General features: G+C 40.5%; 1 protein-coding gene across 1 annotated transcript; it reads left to right on the plus strand.

The window, feature by feature from the left end:
• Positions 1 to 14,361: 14,361 nt before the first annotated feature.
• Positions 14,362 to 22,366, plus strand: SEM1 (SEM1 26S proteasome subunit). Its single transcript, XM_056857740.1, has 3 exons — positions 14,362 to 14,517; positions 20,852 to 20,945; positions 22,182 to 22,366. Exons 1-3 carry the CDS (start codon positions 14,439 to 14,441, stop codon positions 22,222 to 22,224), a joined length of 216 nt encoding a protein of 71 aa, XP_056713718.1. The 5' UTR covers positions 14,362 to 14,438; the 3' UTR covers positions 22,225 to 22,366.
• The last annotated feature ends 1,134 nt before the right edge of the window (positions 22,367 to 23,500 follow it).

A 23,500-nucleotide genomic window follows, 5' to 3' on the forward strand; every position in this document is an offset into this window, starting at 1 on the left:
CTCCTGCATTGAAAACCCTGCAGGGTTATCATAATTCATCTGCGACTTGACAGCACTTTCCATCAATCCTATTGCCTTGCATTGTTTATTGGATGTCTGACGTTGTCTGATTGAATTGTGTTTTTTTAGTCTTTTGTAAACCAAGTCTCACCAAGAAAGGCAGGCTATAAGTGAAGTAAATAAGTAAACATTTTAAATGTGCATTTGCATTCACAGTGTGATCATCATCTGAGCCCCATTGAACTAGATGGATGCATCTTTTAATGTGGAAAGGCATGTATGTTTAGGCCACTGATCCAGGTCACCAGTCTTTACGCACCAAAAGTTGTGCCTGATTAGGGCTTCACGGTGGACACTGTCTTTAGAAGTAAGTAGTAGGCATAAAAGTGCTGTACCATGAAAGTCAGGTAGGGTTGCCAGCTGTGGGTTGGGAAATACCTGGAGATTTGGGGGTGGAGCCTGGGCCCGGGGAGGGTGGGGCTTGGGGAGAGGAGGTACCGCAGGATGGTATAATGCCATAAAGTCCACACTCCAAAGCAGCCATTTTCTCTAGGGGAACTGATCTTGGTTGTCTGGAGATCAATTAAATTCACGGGAGATCTCCAGGTGCTGCCTGGAGGATAGCAACCCTAAAGTCAGCTACATTTAAAATTGTAATATGCAGAAACCAGGGGGTGAACATTTTAATTTTCCAGGGCATTCTGTTGCTGATCTAAAAATCACTGAAGTAACTGTTACAAAACAGCTTCAGTGGGAGAATCCAATGTGACACTGATGTATTATAATTAATTAATAGATTCCAGATTATTCCCTGTCCTCTGGCCTGAACAAGAAATTTGGATTTCTCATTCACTGTAGATGCTCATACATTGTATATCCCTCCTGTTATAGATATTAATTAGTTCAGCAATATCTCTATAACTTCCTCTTGGATCTGGTTTTCTTGTTTCATCCTACACTTTCCTAGATTTTTTTTTTTTGTTAATCCTACTTAACTGAACAATAGTTGAGAGTGATCCTCACCAATTTTGAATTAATTGATGACTCTTTTAATCAGATCTGGTTTTAAACTGGACTATCTTTGTAATCTCTCCCCCACACACACCCATCTTTCTGTTATTAACATAAATGCATTGACCTAATGGATGTAGACTTCATGCATCTAACTCATGAAAGCTTACGCTGAAATAAATTGTTTTTAAGATGCCATTGGACTGGATTCCTGCTTTATTTTGTTGCCGCAGATTAACACAGCTAAAAGGTAAAGGTCCCCTGTGCACGCATCAGGTCATTCCTGACCCATGGGGTGACGTCACATCCCGACGTTTACTAGGCAGACTTTGTTTGCAGAGTGGTTTGCCAGTGCCTTCCCCAGTCATCTTCCCTTTACCCCCAGCAAGCTGGGTATTCATTTTACCGACCTCGGAAGGATAGAAGGCTGAGTCAACCTTGAGCCGGCTACCTGAAACCAACTTCCATTGGGATCGAACTCAGGTCGTGAGCAGAGCTTGGACTGCAGTACTGCAGCTTACCTCTCTGCGCCATGGGCTCCTCTAACACAGCTACTCTTCTGGAATTACCTGTCATAACTAATTTGGCCCACATAATGTATTATGTAATGTAACTTGGCCAGGATGCAGCCCTGCCAAGCTTATTGCCATAATTTATACAGTACTTTATCAGGCCGAAGAGTTTGATGTTAGTTGCTTCATGACAGACCAAAGAGGCAGGGCTAGGTCATATGGGTTGTTCGTAGCCAAGTGCTTCCAGTTCCAGTAGATCTGAAAAGGCAAATAGCAACATACTGTGCATGGTTGAAACTGCTTTATTCAAGTGTTGATAATAGGATGGGAAGAAAAAAAGTTTCCAATTAACCCAGCCAGAAAGGATTCCATGGCAGCTATATGCTCTTAGACTCAAGTGCACAATTTTTGCTTGATTGATAAACCTAACATGACCCTTGAGAATACATTCTGGTTATATCTTAACCATTAAAACTCTTCATTGACCCCAAAATGATTAGATTAATATTAAATAAACTCTACTGAAGAAAAATTGTCCAATTCAGTCATGTATTAATACAAAATTGTAAGAGTCTTGAAAGAAAATTACAGAATTAATTGTCTTAAGAATTTGAAAATACCAGATAGACTGGTCTGATTCCATACGTGTTTTCAATATGCTTTTCTTCCAGTCTCTGAGTGTTAAGTGCCGTCAAGTCGCTTCTGACTCATGGTGACCCTATGAATGAAATTCCTCCAAAATGTCCTATCTTTGACAGCCTTGCTCAGATCTTGCAAATTGAAGGCCGTGGCTTCCTTTATTGAGTCAATCCATCTCTTGTCGGGTTTTCCTCTTTTCCTGCTGCCCTCAACTTTTCCTAGCATGACGGTCTTTTCCAGTGACTCTTGTCGTCTCATGACATTACCAAAATACGATAGCCTCAGTTTAGTCATTTTAGCTTATAGGGTCAGTTCAGGCTTGATTTGATCTATAACCCACTGATTTGTTTTTTTGGCAGTCCACGGAATCCGTAACACTCTCCTCCAACACCCCATTTCAAAGGAATCTATTTTCTTCCTATCAGTTTTCTTCACTGTCCAGCTTTCACACCCATACATAGTAATAGGGAATACGATGGCATGAATTAATCTAGTCTTGGTGGCCAGTGACACATCCTTACACTTCAAAATCTTTTCTTGCTCCTTCATGGCTGCCCTTCCCAGTCTCAATCTCCTTCTGATTTCTTGGCTGCAGTCTCCCTTTTGGTTGATGGTGGAGCCAAGGAATAGAAAGTTTTGAACAATTTCGGACTTCCGGTGGTGACGCTGGGGTGAGTGCCACGTTTCCCCAGAGCTCCTGGGGGGAATCCAAGTTCGCGTTAAATAGGGGTGATCTATTTTACCCCAACCCAACCCTTGCAAGTGGGTTGGGTAGCAGGAACTCCCTGCAGCCCTCCGTGCGGTTTGACCTCCTAGATACTCTGAGGGAGCTTCTTTAAGTCCCCCAGAGATCTAGATGCCGGTCCCGCGGGCACCAAGGGAATACAATTACCAAAACGCAACTTCGGCTGAAGACTCTACCCTCCACCATCTCACTCACAACATAAGGATAACATCAAGATAAGTACCTCACCTCCAGGCGCCCAAGTGAATACATGAGAATTCTTCGTCTTTTTACTGGCATACCGAATAACAGAGGGGGTAGAAAAAATATTCCCAGTAGCCTTGGCCCTCCCCAAATGTAACCAGATGAATTTGGACTAAAAGATCCACCAGCATAAACGGCAGGAACCTTATCAAACTGATCAGTTATAACCAAAACAACAAGCCGGATGGATAGACTTGTGATGGAATGAACTCCTAACCAATAAGATGCATGTCTTTTAGAGGAAGGGGAGGGAGAACAACTTTTGGACTTCCTGGTTTAAAGAGTCCTCCAGCCACGTTGTAAAACAGGGGATATCCAAGACCGGAAGACACTCTGTATTGTTTACTCCCTCTCTATCATCTGAGCAACATCAGAAACCAACCCGCAGGACCGGAAACACGTCCCACTCGCGTCACACTGTTATAGTTCCTGAAGGAAATAATCAGCGAGAAGAGGCGGTAGAAGGTCCGCGGTGTAAGGAACTTCCGGAGCACTTCCTGCTTTTGCCGACCTAGAGCGTCCGGAAACTCGTTGGTATTTTAAAACTTTAAAGGACTATTTCTACGTGGAAAACTGCTCTATTTGACCCGAACCTTTAAAAAAAAAGCTGATCAGGGGCCTACCTTCTATTGACAGTTTGTTTGAATCCTGCCAGAGGTGACTTTCTTTTCCAGCTTTAAACATATGTAAATGTCTGGCCGCCCTCGTTCCAGCTCATTACATAGTCCGGCCTTCACTAAACTTAAAGAAACCGCACAGAACACCATGGATAAGAAATTACAAGATATGTTAGCCAAACAATCGGAGGCTAATGCCAAGCAGTTTGAACAGATGTCCACCCAGATGACACAACTGACTTCTATGATGACTACGCTTAGTCAATCGACTCAAGCCATTAATCAGAAACTGGATGTTGTTACTGAAGATGTAAAAGATGTCAAAGCTCAAATGTCAACTATGAAGATGGATATGCAGGCTATGGACACATCAATCAAAAAGGTGATGGAAGAACATAAAGACACAAAGAAAAAAATAGAATCCCAAGAAAAACAGATTGAAACAATAAAAGGCAATCAGGTTGTTGCAAAGGACCAAATTGCCATGATGGAGATGAAGGTCAGAGAAACCAACCTTCGTCTACGCAATCTACCAGAGGCGATGGGTGAGAATAAAGAGACTCTCCTTCCCAATTTGGCTTACTTATTTAATATGGAAGAAGAAGTATTAGGCCAAGCAATAAATAGAGCCTATAGAGTACCATTGCCGGCAAGAATGAAGAGATCTAAGCCAAGGGATCTTATGATAGTCTTCTATGACACCAGGATTAAAGACAAGATGATGAAGATTCATTATGACAATCCAGTGTCAGTAGGAGACACCTCTTTGATACTCCTTAAGGACATACCAAGACATTTGCTTTCTCAGAGGAGTAATTACAAAGAATTTGTATCTGTTTTGAAAGCTAATGGTATCAAATACCGATGGATAATGCCACAGGGCTTGGCCTTTACTTACAAAGAAATAAAGACAACAATCACATCGCCAACAGATGTTGGGAAATTTCTGAGAAAATATAAGAGAGAGCTTAGGGGCTTAACTTCGGAACAAAAAGAAGAGGATGAAGAAGAGGAAGACGATCCACAGGGAGCAGAAGGTGGTGCTGATCAATAAATTTAACATTTTGCTTTGTATAATATTACAGTATGGCAAAAGTAATTTCATGGAATGTGAATGGACTGAATGAAAAAATTAAGAGGGCCAGAATTTTTAAACATCTACAGAAATATAAATACTCCCTAATTTGCCTACAAGAGACTCACATTGCAACAAGAAACAGAAAATATTTGGATAGACAAGTGCTTGGACAAGCATTTGTCACTTCAGCCAAAACAAAAACAAAGGGAGTAGTGATATACGCACATCCTAGTCTGAGCCCTGAACTACTGTACAAAGATGATGAAGGAAGAATTGTAATTATTAAAACAAAAATATTGGGGCAAAAGACAATTGTGGTAGGAATATATGCACCTAACGAAGGGAAAGCAAAGTTCTATGAACAATTACATGAAATAATCTCTCAATATGCAAATGAACAGATTCTCTTGATGGGAGACTTTAATGGCATTGTTTCACCGACTACGGATAAAAAATCAGAAGCAAAAGACAAAAATGAGGGATGTTTACCTAAAACCTTCTTCTTCATGGCTTCTGAACTGGAATTACAGGACATCTGGAGAACTATGAATACTACAGCCAAAGAATTTACTTTTTATTCAGCAAGACACGACTCACACTCTAGGATAGATATGATATGGACCAGCAAATCAATTTTTACGCAATTACGTAAAATTCAAATTGTGCCTAGAACTTTTTCTGATCATAATCCAGTTACATTTGAATGGAACAGAAAGGCATTTAGATGGCAATTGAATGATAAACTTTTAAAAGATGTAAAGATTCAAAAGCAACTACAGGATTTAATTACAGACTTTTTTGAACTAAATCTCAATGGAGAAACATCTCTAAATACAGTCTGGGATGCATTCAAGGCAGTATTAAGAGGATTTATGATACAAAAAAAGTGGCATGGAAGAAAACTCAATTACAACTTACCAACAATATTCTTTGGGATTTACAAAAATTGGAGCAGAAACTCCTTACAGCAATACAAGATGATGAAAAGAAAGATATTTTAATGAAGATATCTGCATCAAAACATCAATTAAATCTGGTAACAATGGAAGAAATGAATAGAAATTTAAAGTTTGCTAAACAGAAATATTTTGAACATGCGAATAAACCAGGGAAGTTTTTGGCATCTCAGCTGAAAGATTCTTTTCAAAAAAGGATAATAACTAAAATTCAATCATCTAAAGGACCTGTGTATACAACTACAGATATACAAAAAGAATTTGTAACATTTTATACTTAGTTATATCAGAGAGACAATATTTCGAATAAGAAAATGGACAATTTTTTTAAAGTCAATACAAATGAAATCTCTTTCAATGGCCCAACAACAAATAATAGATGCCCCAATCACTAAGGACGAATTACAAGATGCAATAATGAAACAGAAAACGGACAAGACACCCGGGCCAGATGGAATCACTGCGTTATTTTATAGAACATTTAAAGACAGTTTAGTGGAAATCTTTTTATCACTTTGCAATACAATTTTGGATAAGGGGGAGTCCCCAGAGACTTGGTCCCATGCATTTATATCATTGATACCTAAGGAAGGAAGAGATCCGGAAAAAAACCTCCAATTATAGACCTATCTCACTACTTAATGTGGATTATAAAATTTACGCTTCGGTCTTATCGAACAGAGTAAAACATTTCATTAAAGATTTAATACATGAAGACCAAGCGGGTTTTGTTCCAGGAAGGCAAATCAAAGATAACATCAGAATCTTATTAGACTCGTTGGAATATTATAACCAGAACAATCAACAAAAAGCAGCCTTTATTTTTTTGGATGCAGAAAAAGCCTTTGATATGGTCTCTTGGGATTTTATGAAAAAAATATTGGAGAAACTAAACTTCGGAGACCGTTTTGTGAGAGGCATATCGGCAATATACACATCCCAGTACGCAAAAATTTTAGTAAATGAATCAATGTCAGATAATTGTTCAATAAGAAAAGGGACTAGACAGGGATGTCCCTTATCTCCAATACTCTTTATTTTGGTGTTGGAATCATTATGTTGTAAAATAAGAGATCTGGAGGACATCCGCGGACTAAGAATTAAGAAACATGAATTTAAATTGAGAGCTTTCACGGATGACCTCTTGTTGATTTTAGAAGAACCAACGCAATCAATGAAGCCTTTGATGGAGATTTTGGACATTTTTGGGAAAGTTTCGGGCTTTAAAGTTAATCGAGAAAAAACAAAAACGATATTTAAGAATCTGACAGAAATGGAACAGAGAGACTTTATCTTTTACACAGGATGGGAGAAGACTACCAAGGTCAAGTATTTGGGAATCTGGATCTCGGCAAAGAATAAAGAACTGATAATCAATAATTATTTTAAGTTATGGGAAAAGATAAAAACCGACATGATCATCTGGTCTAATAAAAAACTTTCACTTTTAGGACGTATAGCTACAGTCCAAATGAACATTTTACCAAGAATACTCTTCCTGTTCCAAAATTTACCTATAATTTCACATATCAAATACTTTAATATTTGGAGGAAAGATATCTTAAACTTCATTTGGCAAGGGAAGAAACCGAGGATTGCATATAAATACCTAGTGGACTCAAAAATTAGAGGAGGTTTTGCGTTACCAATTATATGCTGAAGCGGCTGCTTTAGTATGGCTAAAAGACTGGATTAATTTATCTAATACACGACTGTTAGATTTAGAAGGATTTGACAATATAAGTGGATGGCACGGCTATTTGTGGTATAATAAAATTAAGATACAAGCATCATTTCGTAATCATATAATCAAGTCCTCCTTATTTCATGTTTGGATAGGTCAGTGTTTCACAAACTTTTGTTAGATAATAAGACTCAACTGATCTCTAAAATGTATAGTCTTCTTCTAACAATCTACTGTGAGCAGGAAACAATAAAACCAATAATGATTGACTGGGCGCAAACTGTGGGGCACAATATAACCTTAGATAAATGGGAAAGACTATGGTCAAAGGATTTGAAAGGAATAAATGCACAATCAATTCGGGAGAATATTTATAAAATGATGTATAGATGGCATCTAACACCTAAGAAAATTGCAAAGATATATAAGGTGACTTCCCCTAAATGTTGGAAATGTAGTAAAGAAATTGGTTCCTTTTATCATATGTGGTGGACTTGTGATAAAGCTAAAAACTTTTGGGATATGATTTACAATGAAATAAGAATAATTCTTCAAAGAAATTTACCCAAAACACCGGAATTGATGCTACTCAGCATGATCCCAGATGATGTGATAATACAAAGGACATTCTTGATCTATGCTACAACAGCTGCAAGACTGCTGTATGCAGCTAAATGGAAAGGGGCAGATATTCCTGAAAAAAAAGACTGGATTATAAAAATGTTTGAACTGGTGGAAATGGCGAAACTTACAGCTACTTTAAATCAAAAGGACAGTGAGCAATTTATGGGGGAGTGGGAGGTTTGGATGAATTACTGTAAACATGAATTAAGACTGGGAAAAATGGAAGAGCTGCTGCCGGTCTGAGTAGACAATACTGATTTTGATGGCCCAAGGGTCTGATTCAGTATAAGGAAGCTTCATGTGTTAATGTGTTCATGTGAATTATGTGTGATCTGAGAGGTGTTCCCCAGATAATCTCCTGGCAAAGGATCCCAGATTATTTCCAGCCCCTCTCCCAAGAGTAACATTCCATCATTGCAGGTAATCTTTGGGATTCACCCTCAGGATCACGAGACACATCAGTTCGGCAAGATACAGTGCCCTGGGTTGGCCCTAGAAAATGGAACACAACCAAACTTGGGAGGCTATAAATCTTTAGGGGCCTCTGATGTGGTGAATCATTGTGTGGCACCCAACACTCAGCTATACCTTGCCTTGATTCCTAAGGAAGACCTTAACAAAAATGAACAAACTCTGACAGATTCATAGAGTTAGGGCAAGTAAAACACTATAAACAATCTAAAATATTAATTGGAACCCCGAGAAAGGAAGAATGTAAACTTTGGTTTAGATAAAGGTGTTCTATTTCTGGGTAACATTTATGCAAATTATACTGTGAATCAATACATCTACATAATTTCTTCTCGCAGCAAGACAATTTGCAGCTAGATTTGCCAAGGGAAAGGCAAGAGCTTTTCCTGAAACTTATGTATAAAACATGTAAGTAAAATACAAATAAAATAAGCTCACATAAATTATATTGAATATCTGCACTGCTATGGCAAGAAATGGCTTAATGAGAAAATTCTTTTTCCGATGTTTAAGATATATTCTGCACCTTCAACAAGATTTACTGGAAGGGTCTGACTTTGAAACTCGGAATGATTTTTTTTTTACTCAGTGAAATCAAAGAAGTTTTTCTGTTGCAGTTTATGAGGTCAGTTTGCAAATAGGATCAATGAGCCCAGTGAGTCTATCTTCTACATGCTTCATTTCCTTTTATTTCACTAGAACTATTCCCATAAATGTTTTTATGGGATAGGGACAAATCTGTTTATGTGCCATAGACTGACTCACAAAAAAATGGCCATGGGGGTGGTAGTGGTGAGAAGCCAATGTTATGCTTGTTTATTTAGCATCTTAAATTGGCAGGGTGCTTTACAAGTTTTTTTTATATATTTTCCCCCAATCTGTAGAATAAAGTCATCACAATTCTCATTTTACATATTAAAAACCCTAGGAATTAATTAAAACCTAAGCATTTTCACCTGTGGGACCGAAGAAAGGGTTAAAAGACTGAAACCCTCCCCTATCCTACATGATGCAAACCTGCAGATTGCAGCCCCAATGGCTGCTTTTGGTAAAAAGCAATCAAATAACAGTTACAGCCTTAGAGCTGAGTCTAAGAGGCAACAATGTGCCAAAAGTCAACCAGCAAGATTATGACCATTCCAATATTTGAACTCGGGATCCCAAGCTATTAAAATTGATTTTTATTGGGAATGTATCGCCTGCAATGTGCACATTAATAGAGATGTATAAACCGAACAATATGGCAAATCCAACAACCTTCAGTAAACAGTTGCATCAACAAATTAGCACATGGTCACAGATTGTCAACCCTTTCAGTAAATACAAAGATTTTACAGTATAATACCCAAATTTCCTTTCCCAGTGTTACCTAATGGCAGGCATTCTAAGAACATGGTTTGTAAAGGAACTACATTTCCAAAGTCGGTCTTGTATATTCTCCCCCTCCTCTGTAACTCTAGGGCACAAGATAAGCCAGCTGTGCAAGTCATTCAGTTGAGAAAAAGCCTCTTGGTGTTCAAGGAAAAGAGTAACCCCAGCGGAGCTGTTATAAGGCAAGGAAAGGAACTGCCTAGTGAGAACACATCAGAGACTCAACAGGCAGAAACTTGTTCTGCCATGTACACTTTGAACTTTGTGTTACTCTGAATCACCAGTAGAGCACAAAATTAGTCTGAATAAATGGGACTATATGCTTGTCTTTAAATGCTGCCTGCCTGTTTGCATCTAATCCATCTAAACAAAAGGTAAAGGTCCCCTGTGCAAGCACCGGGTCATTCCTGACCCATGGGGTGATGTCACATCCCGACGTTTACTAGGCAGACTTTGTTTGCGGGGTGGTTTGCCAGTGCCTTCCCCAGTCATCTTCCCTTTACCCCCCAGCAAGCTGGGTACTCATCTAATCCCTCTAGTAACTAGTTAACACTGGAAACCATCTTTCCTTAGGTTTTCAATGTATTCAGCTGCCATAAACCACATTTAAGGCTGTGATCCTGTGCAGTTAGGACCTCTTGGGGCCTGTTTAGCTTAATGAGTGAAACCAGATCCTAGTAAGAAACACAACATATGAAAAGTTTATACTGTCCCATGAAGGGAAATACAAAACCATTTGATTCTATAGCCAAGCTTAGTTTTAAGCCGCAGCTCGAAAGTCTATAGCCTGAAAGTTGTCACAAAATATACTGTCTCCTCCGGTGCTAGGTAGTGCTGAAATTCAACAAAAGCCTGCAGAAGCAGCTTTATTTTAAAGTGATAAATCACGCTCCCTGCAGGCACCACAAGTAGGTAGCTCACCAATTCCAATCAGTCACCTTCTGGTTTTGTGACCGTAGAATGCATTTATGGAAAGCAAAAGGGATATGGTTACAGATATACATGACATTTGATGACCTCTTTCTCTCTCTGGCCTCTTGTAAGGATTCAGTGGAGGCTGTGACAGGGAGGGGGGAAAGAGGCCAGCAAGGTGGGAAAGAGTGGGAGCTGAAGCAAGCGAGATGAAGAAGCAGAGGCAAAGGTGGGAGAAGCAGGGGTGGAGAAACCCCATTTCCCCTCCCTCATGAGTCCTCACATATCCCCCACTTGCACAAAAACATACAATATATGTACCATATTTTTCTGTTCACAGTGGGTAGCCGTGTTAGTCTGTTTGCAGTAGTCAAAAAGGGCAAGAGTCCAGTAGCACCTTAGAGACTAACAAAAATATTTTCTGGTAGGGTATGAGCTTTCTGTATCTGAAGAAGTGAGCTGTGGCTCACGAAAGCTCATACCCTACCAGAAAATATTTTTGTTAGTCTCTGCTACTGGACTCTTGCCCTTTTTGACATATTTTTCTGTGTATAAGATGATCCTTTTTTGTAAAAATATTTAGAAAAAAAATTGGGGGTTCCTTAAACGTGGAACGTCGCTCTCTTCCCCACTTGTCAGCTGATGGGTGGGGAAGAGAGCCCGCTGAAAAGAGCCCGGTCACCCTGGTCAGCTGGCGACCAGCCTTCCCAGGGTCCCCACTCTCTTCCACACCTGTATTTTTCCGTACGCCCCCATGTATAGGACAACCCCTGATTTCTTAATTTTGGGTTTAAAAATATAGGGGTCGTCTTATACATGAGGGCATCTTAAACACAGAAAAATACTGTATATGTCTGTGTATATATTAAATATGTGAATATTGTTTCCTAAATATGTATTTATTATATGTATATAATAAAACTATGCAAAAGAGACCATGATGACCCTAATCTAACTGTATTGGTGTGAAACTAGTTGTACAAGTGGTGGTTCTTCATGCAGATGTGTACTTCTAGTCACATCAGATAGTAAGAGCTTGGAAGAACATGCCAATGATAAGAAATTTGCACCTGCAATATCTGCAGTACAAGATGCAATGATCACTCTTGCTGGGGCAGGGCAAATGTGTCCAGATATTATTACCCTTGGTGCCTTGTTCAAACTGTTACCTTATACCATTATAAAGCTGGGTTTTACTTCATGAGATTATAGATCTGTTGGGCCGTTTTTTTACTAATGGGATTGTAATGTATGTCATTGCTTTTTACTTATTTTGCCTGCTAATGTAATTTGCATGTTCTGCCCTGTTTATGGAATTTTAAAGTCAATGTAATTTTCACTTTGATTTTTTTAAAACAATAAATATGTATAGTCCATCTTTTTTAAAGCTATGCTTTCTTTGAGGATTTTGATGAGCAGAAGCAGGACTGCCAGACAATGCTTTCAAAAATGAAGGATGCTCCTAATGTAATGTCTATACTTTGGATCTGTAGCATTTTCAAGAGACAATCATTATTATATATAGGATTGTTGGTGGTCCCATTCAAAAATCTGGGGTGTGGGGAATATATTGGCTGGTCACTGTAGCTGTCAGCAGAGCTTAGTCTATCTCTGGCTACACAGGGAGACAAATTGAACCTACTTCTTGCCCTGGATTTCCAGTCCTTTGAGAGATAGTAAGGATCACCTCTCCATTCCAGGGACTTACAGTGCAATCCTATGCAGAGTTACTCCAATCTAAAGCTATTGATGTCAATTGGTTTAGACAGGAGTAACTCTTTGCAGGATTGTGGTGTCAGTCTACCAGTCCCCACTTGTCAACCAATTATAGGTTTTAAGCCACCACTGCACCATAAATGTTCCTATGAAACCATTCCGCACGCTTTTGAAGCCAGAAACATTTTTAACAATAAGGAATGTTTGGTAATAGGCAGAAGAGAATATCCTAAAGGGGAAAAAAGGAAGCGGAATTGCCATCCATCACTACACTGGTGACAACAAACACAAAAGACACAGGCTTCAGACACAGGTTCTAAGCACCATCATTCTGCTCTCTTTGAAAAGATACGTTCTGCAAACAAGTGCTGAGAGAGTCGAGGTGATAAGGACGAAGCCATCTCAAGAGGCTGAATGCACGACAAGCTGTAAACCCGTCATACATTTGAGACAGCAGGGTAGACTTCCCCTGACTATGGAAGATCCACTGATTTAGCAATTTGCAATAATCTCTTTTCCTTTCTGTAAAATGTATTGAAATGTATTAGGACAGCCAGGGAATAGCTTGTTGCTGGGCAGGGTATCTCTGTGTGTCTGTGTGCTAAGGAATTGGGGCAAGAGTCATGGAGGGTTAGAGAAAACCATAACAAGAACTGGGTGAAACTGTGACTGTACTGCCGCCTCCATGTCTGGAGTGCTATCAGCTTTACCCTGAATGTTGATGGGTTGTCATATCTTGAATTTGGATAAATATCCCTTCCTCAGTGCAATCGGGGCTCAGAGATTTTTGCTCAGTAGAGTGCTCTGGGTAGCAGCTGCTCCGAATAAATAACGGTTTTCTTGCAAACAACGGTCTTGGGCCTCCTTCTCCTCTACGAACCATTTTACCACATCGCATTTGACCTAATTACTCCAAAAATCCCCAAACCCCCACCCCCCTCTCTCCATCCTCTTCAGAAGACGCCTGTCCTGAATTATAGATAAAGTGTAATGTAGCTTATATAAAAATAGTATAAGGTAATTCTAAATACTGTCAGAACAGTTCTTTGGAAGTCCAGTGGTGGCGGGATACACATGTAAGGTGGGTGGTGGGTATACGGGCAGTGTTGATTGTACAATATTACAATATAATAGAAGATGAAAAACTGTAGTTCAAGTGCTCTTTTTGTAATTTTTGTATTTTTTTTCTTTTTAGTTATTTGTTTATGTGATTTATAATGATAGATAGATAGATAGATAGATAGATAGATAGATAGATAGATAGATAGATAGATAGATAGATAGATAGATAGATAGATAGATAGCAGACGCCTGTCCCTCTTGCTTGGTGAGCAAAGCGTGGAGAGAACATCTTCATCTGACAACCATCCTTCGCTCCCATCGACTCTGGCAAAACTTGTTTACTTTGCCATGACGACAACCACCAAAACTCGGAGAATTCATCTTTTTAGGATGCTGGGGGGGGGGGGGGAAGTCAGTGAAGAAAGCGCTTTTGTTTCCCTACGAGCCGCAGCGTCTTTTCTCCCAACGCGCACGCGCAGTGCGTCCAGAGCTGTCGCCTGAGAGCCCCTTCCAACACTCCCCTCCCCCCCCCACCTTAAGGGAAACCCGCGCACGAGGCGAGAGGGGCGGGGCTCCGCGCCAACAACCAGCGAGCGACGCTGGCGGGGGGGGGGGGGAAGGGACAACGCTCGTTCGTCAGCTGCGGCGGCTAGAGCGTCCGGTGCGCTTTCAGGCGCAGGCGCCCTTTCTTCCACAGGCCGGCCGATCCCGCCGCATCCCGGCATCCCTTGCGAGAGCAGTAGAGCGGCGCTCCCGGGGAGGCTCTAGAGCGGCGGGCAGGAGCAAGGCCGAGGCCGATGATGTCGGAAAAGAAGCAGCCGGTCGATTTGGGGCTTCTGGAAGAGGACGACGAGTTCGAGGAGTTTCCTGCCGAAGGTAGCTGCGTGGAACACAGAACCCCCCCCGGGGGTGTGTGGGGGTCAAGTGGGTAGGCTGGCTTGGGGGGGTGGTGGTGGTGCTGGATGGGGGGCGGTGTGGGTTGAGAGCATCCGCAGCAGGCCCGGCTCACAGGCGCTGACCCACTGGGCCCTTCTGGGGCCTCTTTCCCTGTCCTCTCCAAGTGGCTCGTTTCCTCTCGCTCTTCCTCTGTCACGTTGCCATGCCTCCCTTGCTGCAAGGTGCTCGGGAGAGTCGGCCCCGTTCTCCATTCCATCCTCACAACGACCCTGTGAGCTAGGTTAGTAGGGAAGAGAGAGTGGATTGCTGGCCCAGGGTCATCCACATTTGTAGCCACTGCACAACTCCGGCGCGAGTCACAGAAAGGCGGTCGTGGGGATACTTAATAGGGGTATTTGTGGGACTAGCAAAGGCCGTGGACTGTGGCTAGTGGGTTCCGCATGGACTGTAAACCACCCTGAGTCCCATGTTGCTAAAGTTTATTTTTAAAATAAATATTATTCAGTAAGTAAAATAAAATAAATAAGCACCAGGAACGGCACCTATTTCCCCTCCTCCCATGTTCCAAGCACCGGTTACCAACTGAATTGTTGATGTCTATACTTGTGAGTTCAGAATTTCCTGTGTGTGTAGTAAGTGCCATCAAGTCGCTTCCGACTCATGGCGACCCTATGAATGAAAGTCCTCCAAAATGTCCTGTCTTTGACAGCCTTGTTCAGATCTTGCAAATTGAAGGCTGTGGCTTCCTTTATAGAGTCCATCCATCTCCTGTTGGGTCTTCCTTTTTTCCTGCTTCCCTCAACTTTTCCTAGCATGACTGTCTTTTCCAGTGACTCTTGTCGTCTCATGACGTGACCAAAATACGACAGCCCCAGTTTAGTCATTTTAGCTTCTAGGGTCAGTTCAGGCTTGATTTGATCTATAACCCACTGATTTGTTTTTTTGGCAGTCCACGGAATCCGTAACGCTCTCCTCCAACACCACATTTCAACGGAATCTATTTTCTTCCTATCAGTTTTCTTCACTGTCCAGCTTTCACACCCATACATAGTAATAGGGAATACGATGGCATGAATTAATCTAGCCCCAGTTTAGTCATTTTAGCTTCTAGGGTCAGTTCAGGCTTGATTTGATCTATAACCCACTGATTTGTTTTTTTGGCAGTCCATGGAATCCGTAACGCTCTCCTCCAACACCCCATGTCAAAGGAATCTATTTTCTTCCTATCAGTTTTCTTCACTGTCCAGCTTTCACATCCATACATAGTAATAGGGAATACGATGGCTTAGAAGGTGATAAAGGCCTAGGGAACCTTGGAGACTTAAACACGTGCCTTGCTGGATCAGACCAGTGGTCCATCCAGTCCACCATGCAATTTCAGGCCAGCCAGTTAACCCAAAGCTCTTCAAAATCAGAGCCCTGAGAGCAAATGCTATGCAAGCTTGGAGCTAAATGGATGTCAGGTAGTGTTTGGGCTCTTTTGGGTGGAATGCATAAATGTAGCTTGATCAAGTGGTATAATTTGGGCAGAATAGGGTAGAAAAAAGATAATGGTGGTTTGCTGCTTACATTTTAGGACCTGTACTTGAAAGGCCAGGTCTTCTGACTCTTTTAATGTCAATTTGAAAGAACTGAAGTGTAAGGAATGATGAGTGGACATGTATAAAAACACCCAGTAGCTCTTGAATAATATTGGATGAGCAGATATTCAGATGAGAAGAGGCCCTGTTGTTTTTAATAATAGTTGTTTCCCCAAAAAATTGCAGCACAAGTCACAGAGTTCAGTACTACTTAATGCTTAGTAAGAGAGCCTAGGGTTACAGCACAAACATCTCATGAACAGAAGGCCCTCAATGTTGCAGTGACCTTGGACAAATGTTGTAGATACTGAACACTATACACTGTGAGGCTTTTTTTAAAACTGAAATATTTGTTTTCATGAAATATGTAATAATCTTTCCCTTCATAAGTGAAACAGAATCATACACAAGAAAAAGTGTAATTTCTCCTGGAAAGACTGTTTTTATCTTTCACCAACAAATTTCAATTTTTGTATCACATAGTCTTATTCAAAATCTACTTGGCAATATAATAGATGTTTGAAAAACTGTTTATTAGTATTCTGTATTAAAACTGTTTCATGGCCTTATGTTTGCAATTCATGTTCTAGCTTCTTTGTGCTATAAGTAAAACTTGGGTCCAAGGCACATTTGACTGATTTCATTAATACCTGTACTTGTTTTAATGGATCAGAATTGTGTTCACTTGGTATGGATTCTCCAATGTGTTAAGCATAACATTCATAAATTGATGCCTGCAATCTGTTTCAGGATTCTTGTAAATCAAGTCTTGTTTTATTACTCCTGGGATTAATGAACTTTTACTGTAGTTTCTTTATATACCATCTTAAAACAATTGAATATTGACTTGCTACTCATTTCCCTATTGCAGAAACGTAAAACTTCCTTGATGTATCTGACAATTTCCCTTTTTACTTTCTTGCCAGTGGTAAGTCTATGTGAAATTATACTGGCAATGGGGGAGAAACACATTCTACAAAGAATATTTTTATTAAAGCAGTGTGCATTTCACAAGTGAATTTATATTGCTGTTCAGAACAAATCGATTTGTTCTTGTTTTAAGTGTTCTATTGTGTCATTTTGAAATACGTTACTTTTCTGGTTTAGAGCAACGGACAAAATATGTCTTGGCTCTGAAGTGTTAGCCTTACCAAAAAAATTTACAATCATACTTGTCATTTTGTGTTGTTGCACTTTATTCACGAAAATATTGATATGATATTTCCAAATCCCAAATAATGTTATAGAATATTTCATGTTATGATGAATTAATTTAGCTAAATAATAATTTTACAGTGTGTGTATGTGTGTGTATATATATGTGTGTGTGGTGTGTATACATATATGTATATATCTCAGTGTACAAAGAACATTGGCTATATGAATAGCATAACTTCTTTATGACTGTTGTGAGATGTTTTTGTTTTGGTTATAATGAAACAAGTTCAGTTAGTAAACAGACCCAGTTGAACTAATACTAATTTATAATATATATTTATCCCATACTTCCCCCCAAATGGGGAAAGGCTCCCCCCCACCCCGGTTATCAAGAGTTATCCTGCTGTTCCCCTGAACTTCTTTGATTAATCCCAACACAACTAAATGTATTTTGGTCTTTACATTTCAAAATTAATTTAGAATTTTATTGAAAGGGAGTATGTCTTTCGCACCAAATTTGAACATATTTATTTACAAAGGAGTCCAATGTAATCAAGAGAATTGCTTTCTTGAAAGTATGCTTCAAGTAAAGATGCCAGTCATCCACATAGATTCAGTAACTTGCAGAAGGGAATGCTATGAGAACAAGAAGAGTGAGTGACTTGTGCTACTCAGGATAAACGTTTCATTTTCAGTTATGGGGTGTTTGGTGTTTTTACTGTGTTTAGTGTTGCAACAAAAGTAGTTGTATTACAATATAAGAGTATTGTGATCTGACATGGATTAATGCATTGCATGTAGGGCTCATTTCATCCTGTTACTACTGACTTTTCTGTGTGCATTAACATGATGGTAAGAACAGCTGCAAGAAACAGCCCAGTGAAGCCATAGTTTGGAGTTTAAGATGTTTACTTTTCAGTGGCTATGCAGGAGGTCCCATTGATTATCTAGGTGCCAGTATAAAATTTCTGAGCACTCAGGTGCCTGGGATTTTCTCCAACATTAGCTACGATCAGCATTCATCATGAGGCGCTATGAGTTTATTTGTAACAAGGGATGTTTCAGAAAGTCATTGTACCAGTCCCCAATCCACAGCCTAAAGGACTAAAACTTTAGGGTAAAAGAAGAATTGAGTGGGTCTGTTCATGGTTTTTAAAATCCATGATTTCACAGGGCCTCTGCAGATGTGACACTGGCTCCCTGCTAACCATGCAGGAAGTACGCCATCCCTGGAGCAAATTTGCCCCATTTACCCATGGTTAAGTGGTCTGTTGACATTGCATTTTTGGTTAAAACCAGGGTTTCTCCTCGTCAACCAGAATGTCAAACGCATTTAAAGGCTACCTGGTTAGCCTTCATAACAGCTAACAAACAAGTCATGAACAATAGTTAGACCTGGGGGTGGGGAGTGAAAGCTTACTCTGAGGAGGAGAGTAACTTAGAGGGACTGTGATCATCCAAGGATGGTGAGAAGGGAGCCTCCAATATATTTGCACTTACCCTGTAAGTGTTGCAGACTAGCACTGGGGAAACTTGCATTCAAATCACCACATTCTCTCAGCCTGTCTCACCTTACAGCGTTGTTGGCTGTTGCTGACCTAAATTCCCTGAAGGTTGGGCAGGATAAAATTATGATAGAAATATTAACCCTCTATGCACTCTGTGGTAAAGATGTATGAGCCCGGAAATATGTCCAGGTTGTGCCTCTGAGAAACATTAGTGGAAGTGGGAACTTGCAGTACCTTGGCTAGCAAGAAAACAACGGTAGTGTGATACTTTTTATTGAGATCAACAAAACCATCACAAGCCCAAGTGGGGCAAGCTTTTGAGTTACCAAGAACTCTTGTTCAGGCTGGATGTTCAGTACAAATGTGAGGAGGAGTAATTCAAGGCATGATAAAAATGCCTTAAAGTCTAGTTTAACTAAGTGTTAAAATGGAGTGTAGGAGGTACAGATTAGATGTTATTTTGCACCCAGCACCATCTAATTCAGTCTGCAGCACATTCTGTATTCTATTTTAATTCAGTTATAAGTGTCACACATTGGGGAACTTAACTCTTTATGCCCCTAAACATCTTTTCCCCCTTTTCTTTCTCCTGTTTTTGTATGCTTGTTCTTACCTAATATCTAGCACGAAGAAGAGTTCTGAGGAACTTAGACATATATTCTCTACTTTGTACTGGTTTGGTTGGTCCTAATCAAAGGCATTACACTATGGCTACATTGGGATTTTTTTCTAATAGACCACATTTGGCAACCTATAGTTTTTGTCATAGTACAGTGTATTCGAATCATGTGACACTTTTCTGGTCTCTTTTAACAAAAGAAGGTGACACAAATGTTTGAAAAAAGCTTGTTTTATATTCTGTAATTATAGACTGGACTCAGTCAGAAGAAGTTTTTTGTTGCAGAACACATCTGGTATCTTTTAGGGGAGGGACTGTGGCTTAGTGGTAGAGCCTCTGCTTTGCATGCAGAAGGCCCCAAGTTCAATCCCCAGCATCTCCAGTTAAAAGGACCAGGGAGTAGGTGATGTGGAAGACCTCAGCCTGAGACTGGAGAGCCGCTGCCAGTCTGAGTAGGCAGTACTTGACCTCAGTGGACTGATGGTCTGGATTCAGTATAAGGCCGCTTCGTATGTGTGACCAGTAAGACACAATTGGAAAAGATGTCCAGCAGTATAATGTTGGCTTGTTGCTGGTCCTTTTGCATATTGAACCTCAGCCTCTAAGAGGACAGTGTACATTTAGTCATAGGCACATAGTTAATTGTTTGAGCCTCCTGTTTTGCAGTAATATGTTAGACTTTTAATGACTTTACATGTAATTTTTTAAATCGATTGTTATTGCAGTGGAATCTGCAGAGCTAGGAGGACAGAATAGAGACTGACCTTTCTCAGCTCCTTACTAACCATGGAGAACTCTAATCCATTTGCTTTCTGTATTTGGATTCCACCTGGTTTTTAGCTTCCTGTGCTAATATCAGCTTTTGGAGCATACAGGATCAGTTTTGCTGCTCTCTCATCTCTTTGCCTCATTTTCTCACTCTATCTTGATGTCTGCCGTGGTTGATACCAGTTCACCTTGCTTGTCCGTTCACCTTGCTTGTCCTTTCCACCTTGAACAGAGTTGTTCAGCCTTGCACTTCTGGAATACCTGTGGCCACAAATTATCAGCCAACCCTTTTCAAAGAGCTCAATCTCTGAAGTGCTTTTACCATTTGACTCTAGCCATGCATTCACAAACCATGGCACCTGGCTCCAGTCCAGACCTGACTGTTAAAATAGCTATGTTGATAGTGAAGAAACTTTATCCTTCACCTAAAACGTGTAGGGATGCTATGGAAGGAGCAAATGAACAAATACATCTTAATCCCGAAACATGTGTCTCTTTGGATTTTTAACTCAATCATTCACTGCTGTGGTTGCTTAAAGAAGCTTTGCATTAAACTACACCCTGCTGCAAAGTTGATTCTTACATTTAAAAGGAATGAAGCCTCTTTTATTTCTCAAATGTTTTACCCATTTTTGACAGTGTGGTGTATAAAATAAACTTGTTCTGCATCTTGTTTTCAGACTGGGCTGGTTTAGACGAAGATGAAGATGCACACGTGTGGGAGGACAACTGGGATGATGACAATGTTGAGGATGATTTCTCCAATCAGTTAAGGTCAGTTGAAAACATTCAGTACTTGCAAACAAGTAAAACAAAAATCGTGCAGGCTAGAATCCCTAAATTAAGAGCCAGATCTGCCAAGGCTCCCATGCTCAGCATGGAATGGTGTCTGCTTACCAAAGACATACACGGTAAATGTGTCAGTTTGTGTCCCCGCACTGATGTTTAACCATGCATATGGTGTAATGCAAGCCAATGTGGAGCACACTTGAGGGACTAGCATTTCCTAATGGGTTAAATCGACCACTGCTAGCTGAATTTGAAGTATATCTTGCAGTCGGTTAGTGTAAATCTGAAAAGCCGTTTCAGGTCAGGTTCACCTCAACAGCTAGAATTTCAGAAAGCATGGCAGGCAAGTCAGGAGGAAGAGGAGATGGTACGAAAGGTTAAAGGTAAAGGTCCCCTGTGCAAGCACCGGGTCATTACTGACCCATGGGGTGACGTCACATCCCGACGTTTACTAGGCAGACTTTGTTTACAGGGTGGTTTGCCAGTGCCTTCCCCAGTCATCTTCCCTTTACCCTCAGCAAGCTGGGTACTCATTTTCCCGACCTCGGAAGGATGGAAGGCTGAGTCAACCTTGAGCCGGCTACCTGAAACCAACTTCCGTCGGGATCGAACTCAGGTCGTGAGCAGAGCTTGGACTGCAGTACGAAAGGACTGAGCTGTATTTCAGTTGCTTTGTGTCACACAGCAACCCACTGTCTGTGTTTCCGTGTGCAAATGTTTCGTCTCCTTGCCTTGAAAGATAAGTAGCTCTTCAAAGTGAAGAGGCCAGAGAGCCACATACACAGTTCAAGTAGAACTTAGTTCTTAGATTGGTGCTGTCTGCCATGGAAACAGAGTCCAAGGAAAAATTGGGTGCTGGAAGGAGCACCAGTGAGGGCAAGGAAAAGTAGAGAAGAAAGAAGCTCAGGAGAGCAGTCTGCAGTATGTCACATCTAAAGTGTGTGTATGTCGGTGCAACAAGTGTTGTTATATAGACCTAAAGTTGTTATGTCAATAGGAGGGAGTTGAAAAGGCCACAATAAAGCATAGTACGAAATCCTATTGAAATTTGTGTTATGCGGTTATAATCTTTTGTTTAAAATAAGATTTTAAAACTGAGGAACGAGGATAGTACACTTCTAAGAGATTATGTACATGCTGTATTTAATGTTAAATCAAGCCAGGCATCCATTATTTTGCATGGTGGTTTAATAATACCTTTTTGGGGGCTTGCCTTTACAGAGCTGAATTAGAAAAACACGGCTACAAGATGGAAACTTCATAGCGTCCACTGAACGTCATCTGAGGTCGGACTGTAAACTGAACACCGAGGTGTATGGAATGCAAGATGGAAGATCAGACACTGGACTGTCTATTGTTACCTAAACTTTGTTTTGTATAAATAAAAAAAATTGAATCCACGCATTGCATTGTTTGGATGCCGTTTACATTCCCCTCTGAATTGCTGATGGGGCCCAAATTAATTTTTGTAGCTATGCTAAGTGAAACTCTAATGTTGCTGTCCTTAATATTACTGGTTGTAACTTAAACATAACTACCTTTTGTGTTTCCTCACTTTGTATCTAAACTAGGGGAAAACTTGGCAATGCTTACTGTTCGGCATGGCTTAAGAAGTTTTAAATTGAACTACAACAGTGAGCTCAATACTTCAGGAAAAAGAGACTTCTTTTAGAAGCCACCCACAGAAGAGAGATTGGAAGCGGAAGCTTTGTGGTCCAGCTTCCGAGGTTCAACTCAGCTATCCCTGTGTTTTCCTTGGCCAGAGATTTGCCTGTCCTAGACTTGTCAGCATCACAACAGTGGAAGCCATGCTGCCAAATTCCCCTCTATTGATTTCTTGTACCAGCTACCCTGGAAACGAAGTATCAGATCTCAACGTTAATGTTGAATGAATATATTCCCCAGTGTTTGTTTTTCCACGAGTGTCAAGAATAGCAAAAACATCTTGCTTTGTTTTACACGTCAGGAAGACTTCAGAGCGCAGCAAGGAAACACATGGGAGTGACCTAATATTAGTACTAGAAACACTTTCTTTAACCTTGTTTAACTAAATAACCTTGGCTGTGTTCCTTGACGTAATAGGGTAAATGAGGTAATGGATTGTTGCCAGCTTCTAGGGAGACTTGGCTGGCTTTGTTGAGTCAACCAACTGGTGATGAGCCCTGCCTAGGGTTATGCACAGAACATCATGACTCCTCCACCCTGAGCCTGAAAAGGAAATGTCCACTGCGGTTATTCCACAAAACTAGATAGTTCAGCTTTAAATCTTTATCCAGTTTTGCATAACGGGATAAGAAAGCAAATGGCAACACGAATAGGTTAGTTTCAGAGGTTAACCATATTGGTCTGCAGTAGAGCAGCTAGATATGAGTGCAGCAGCACCTTAGAGACCAACAAGATTTTCAGAGTATCAGCTTTTGGCAGTCAAAGCTCCCTTTCATCATGAATAGATTAGTCATACATTTATTACTCAAACCAGATGAGTCATTTAATTGTTTGGCAACATTTGCCATAATTATTGTATCGACTCACTCTGTGTA

This window comes from Euleptes europaea, chromosome 11, assembly GCF_029931775.1.
Source record: "Euleptes europaea isolate rEulEur1 chromosome 11, rEulEur1.hap1, whole genome shotgun sequence".
NCBI classification, from domain to species: Eukaryota; Metazoa; Chordata; class Lepidosauria; order Squamata; family Sphaerodactylidae; genus Euleptes; species Euleptes europaea.

Coding starts and splice junctions, on each gene's coding strand:
- SEM1 (XM_056857740.1), top strand. CDS start 14,439: ATGATGTCGGAAAAGAAGCAGCCGGTCGATTTGGGGCTTCTGGAAGAG. Junction 14,518..20,851: donor CGAGGAGTTTCCTGCCGAAG/GTAGCTGCGTGG, acceptor TCTTGTTTTCAG/ACTGGGCTGGTTTAGACGAA. Junction 20,946..22,181: donor GATTTCTCCAATCAGTTAAG/GTCAGTTGAAAA, acceptor TTGCCTTTACAG/AGCTGAATTAGAAAAACACG.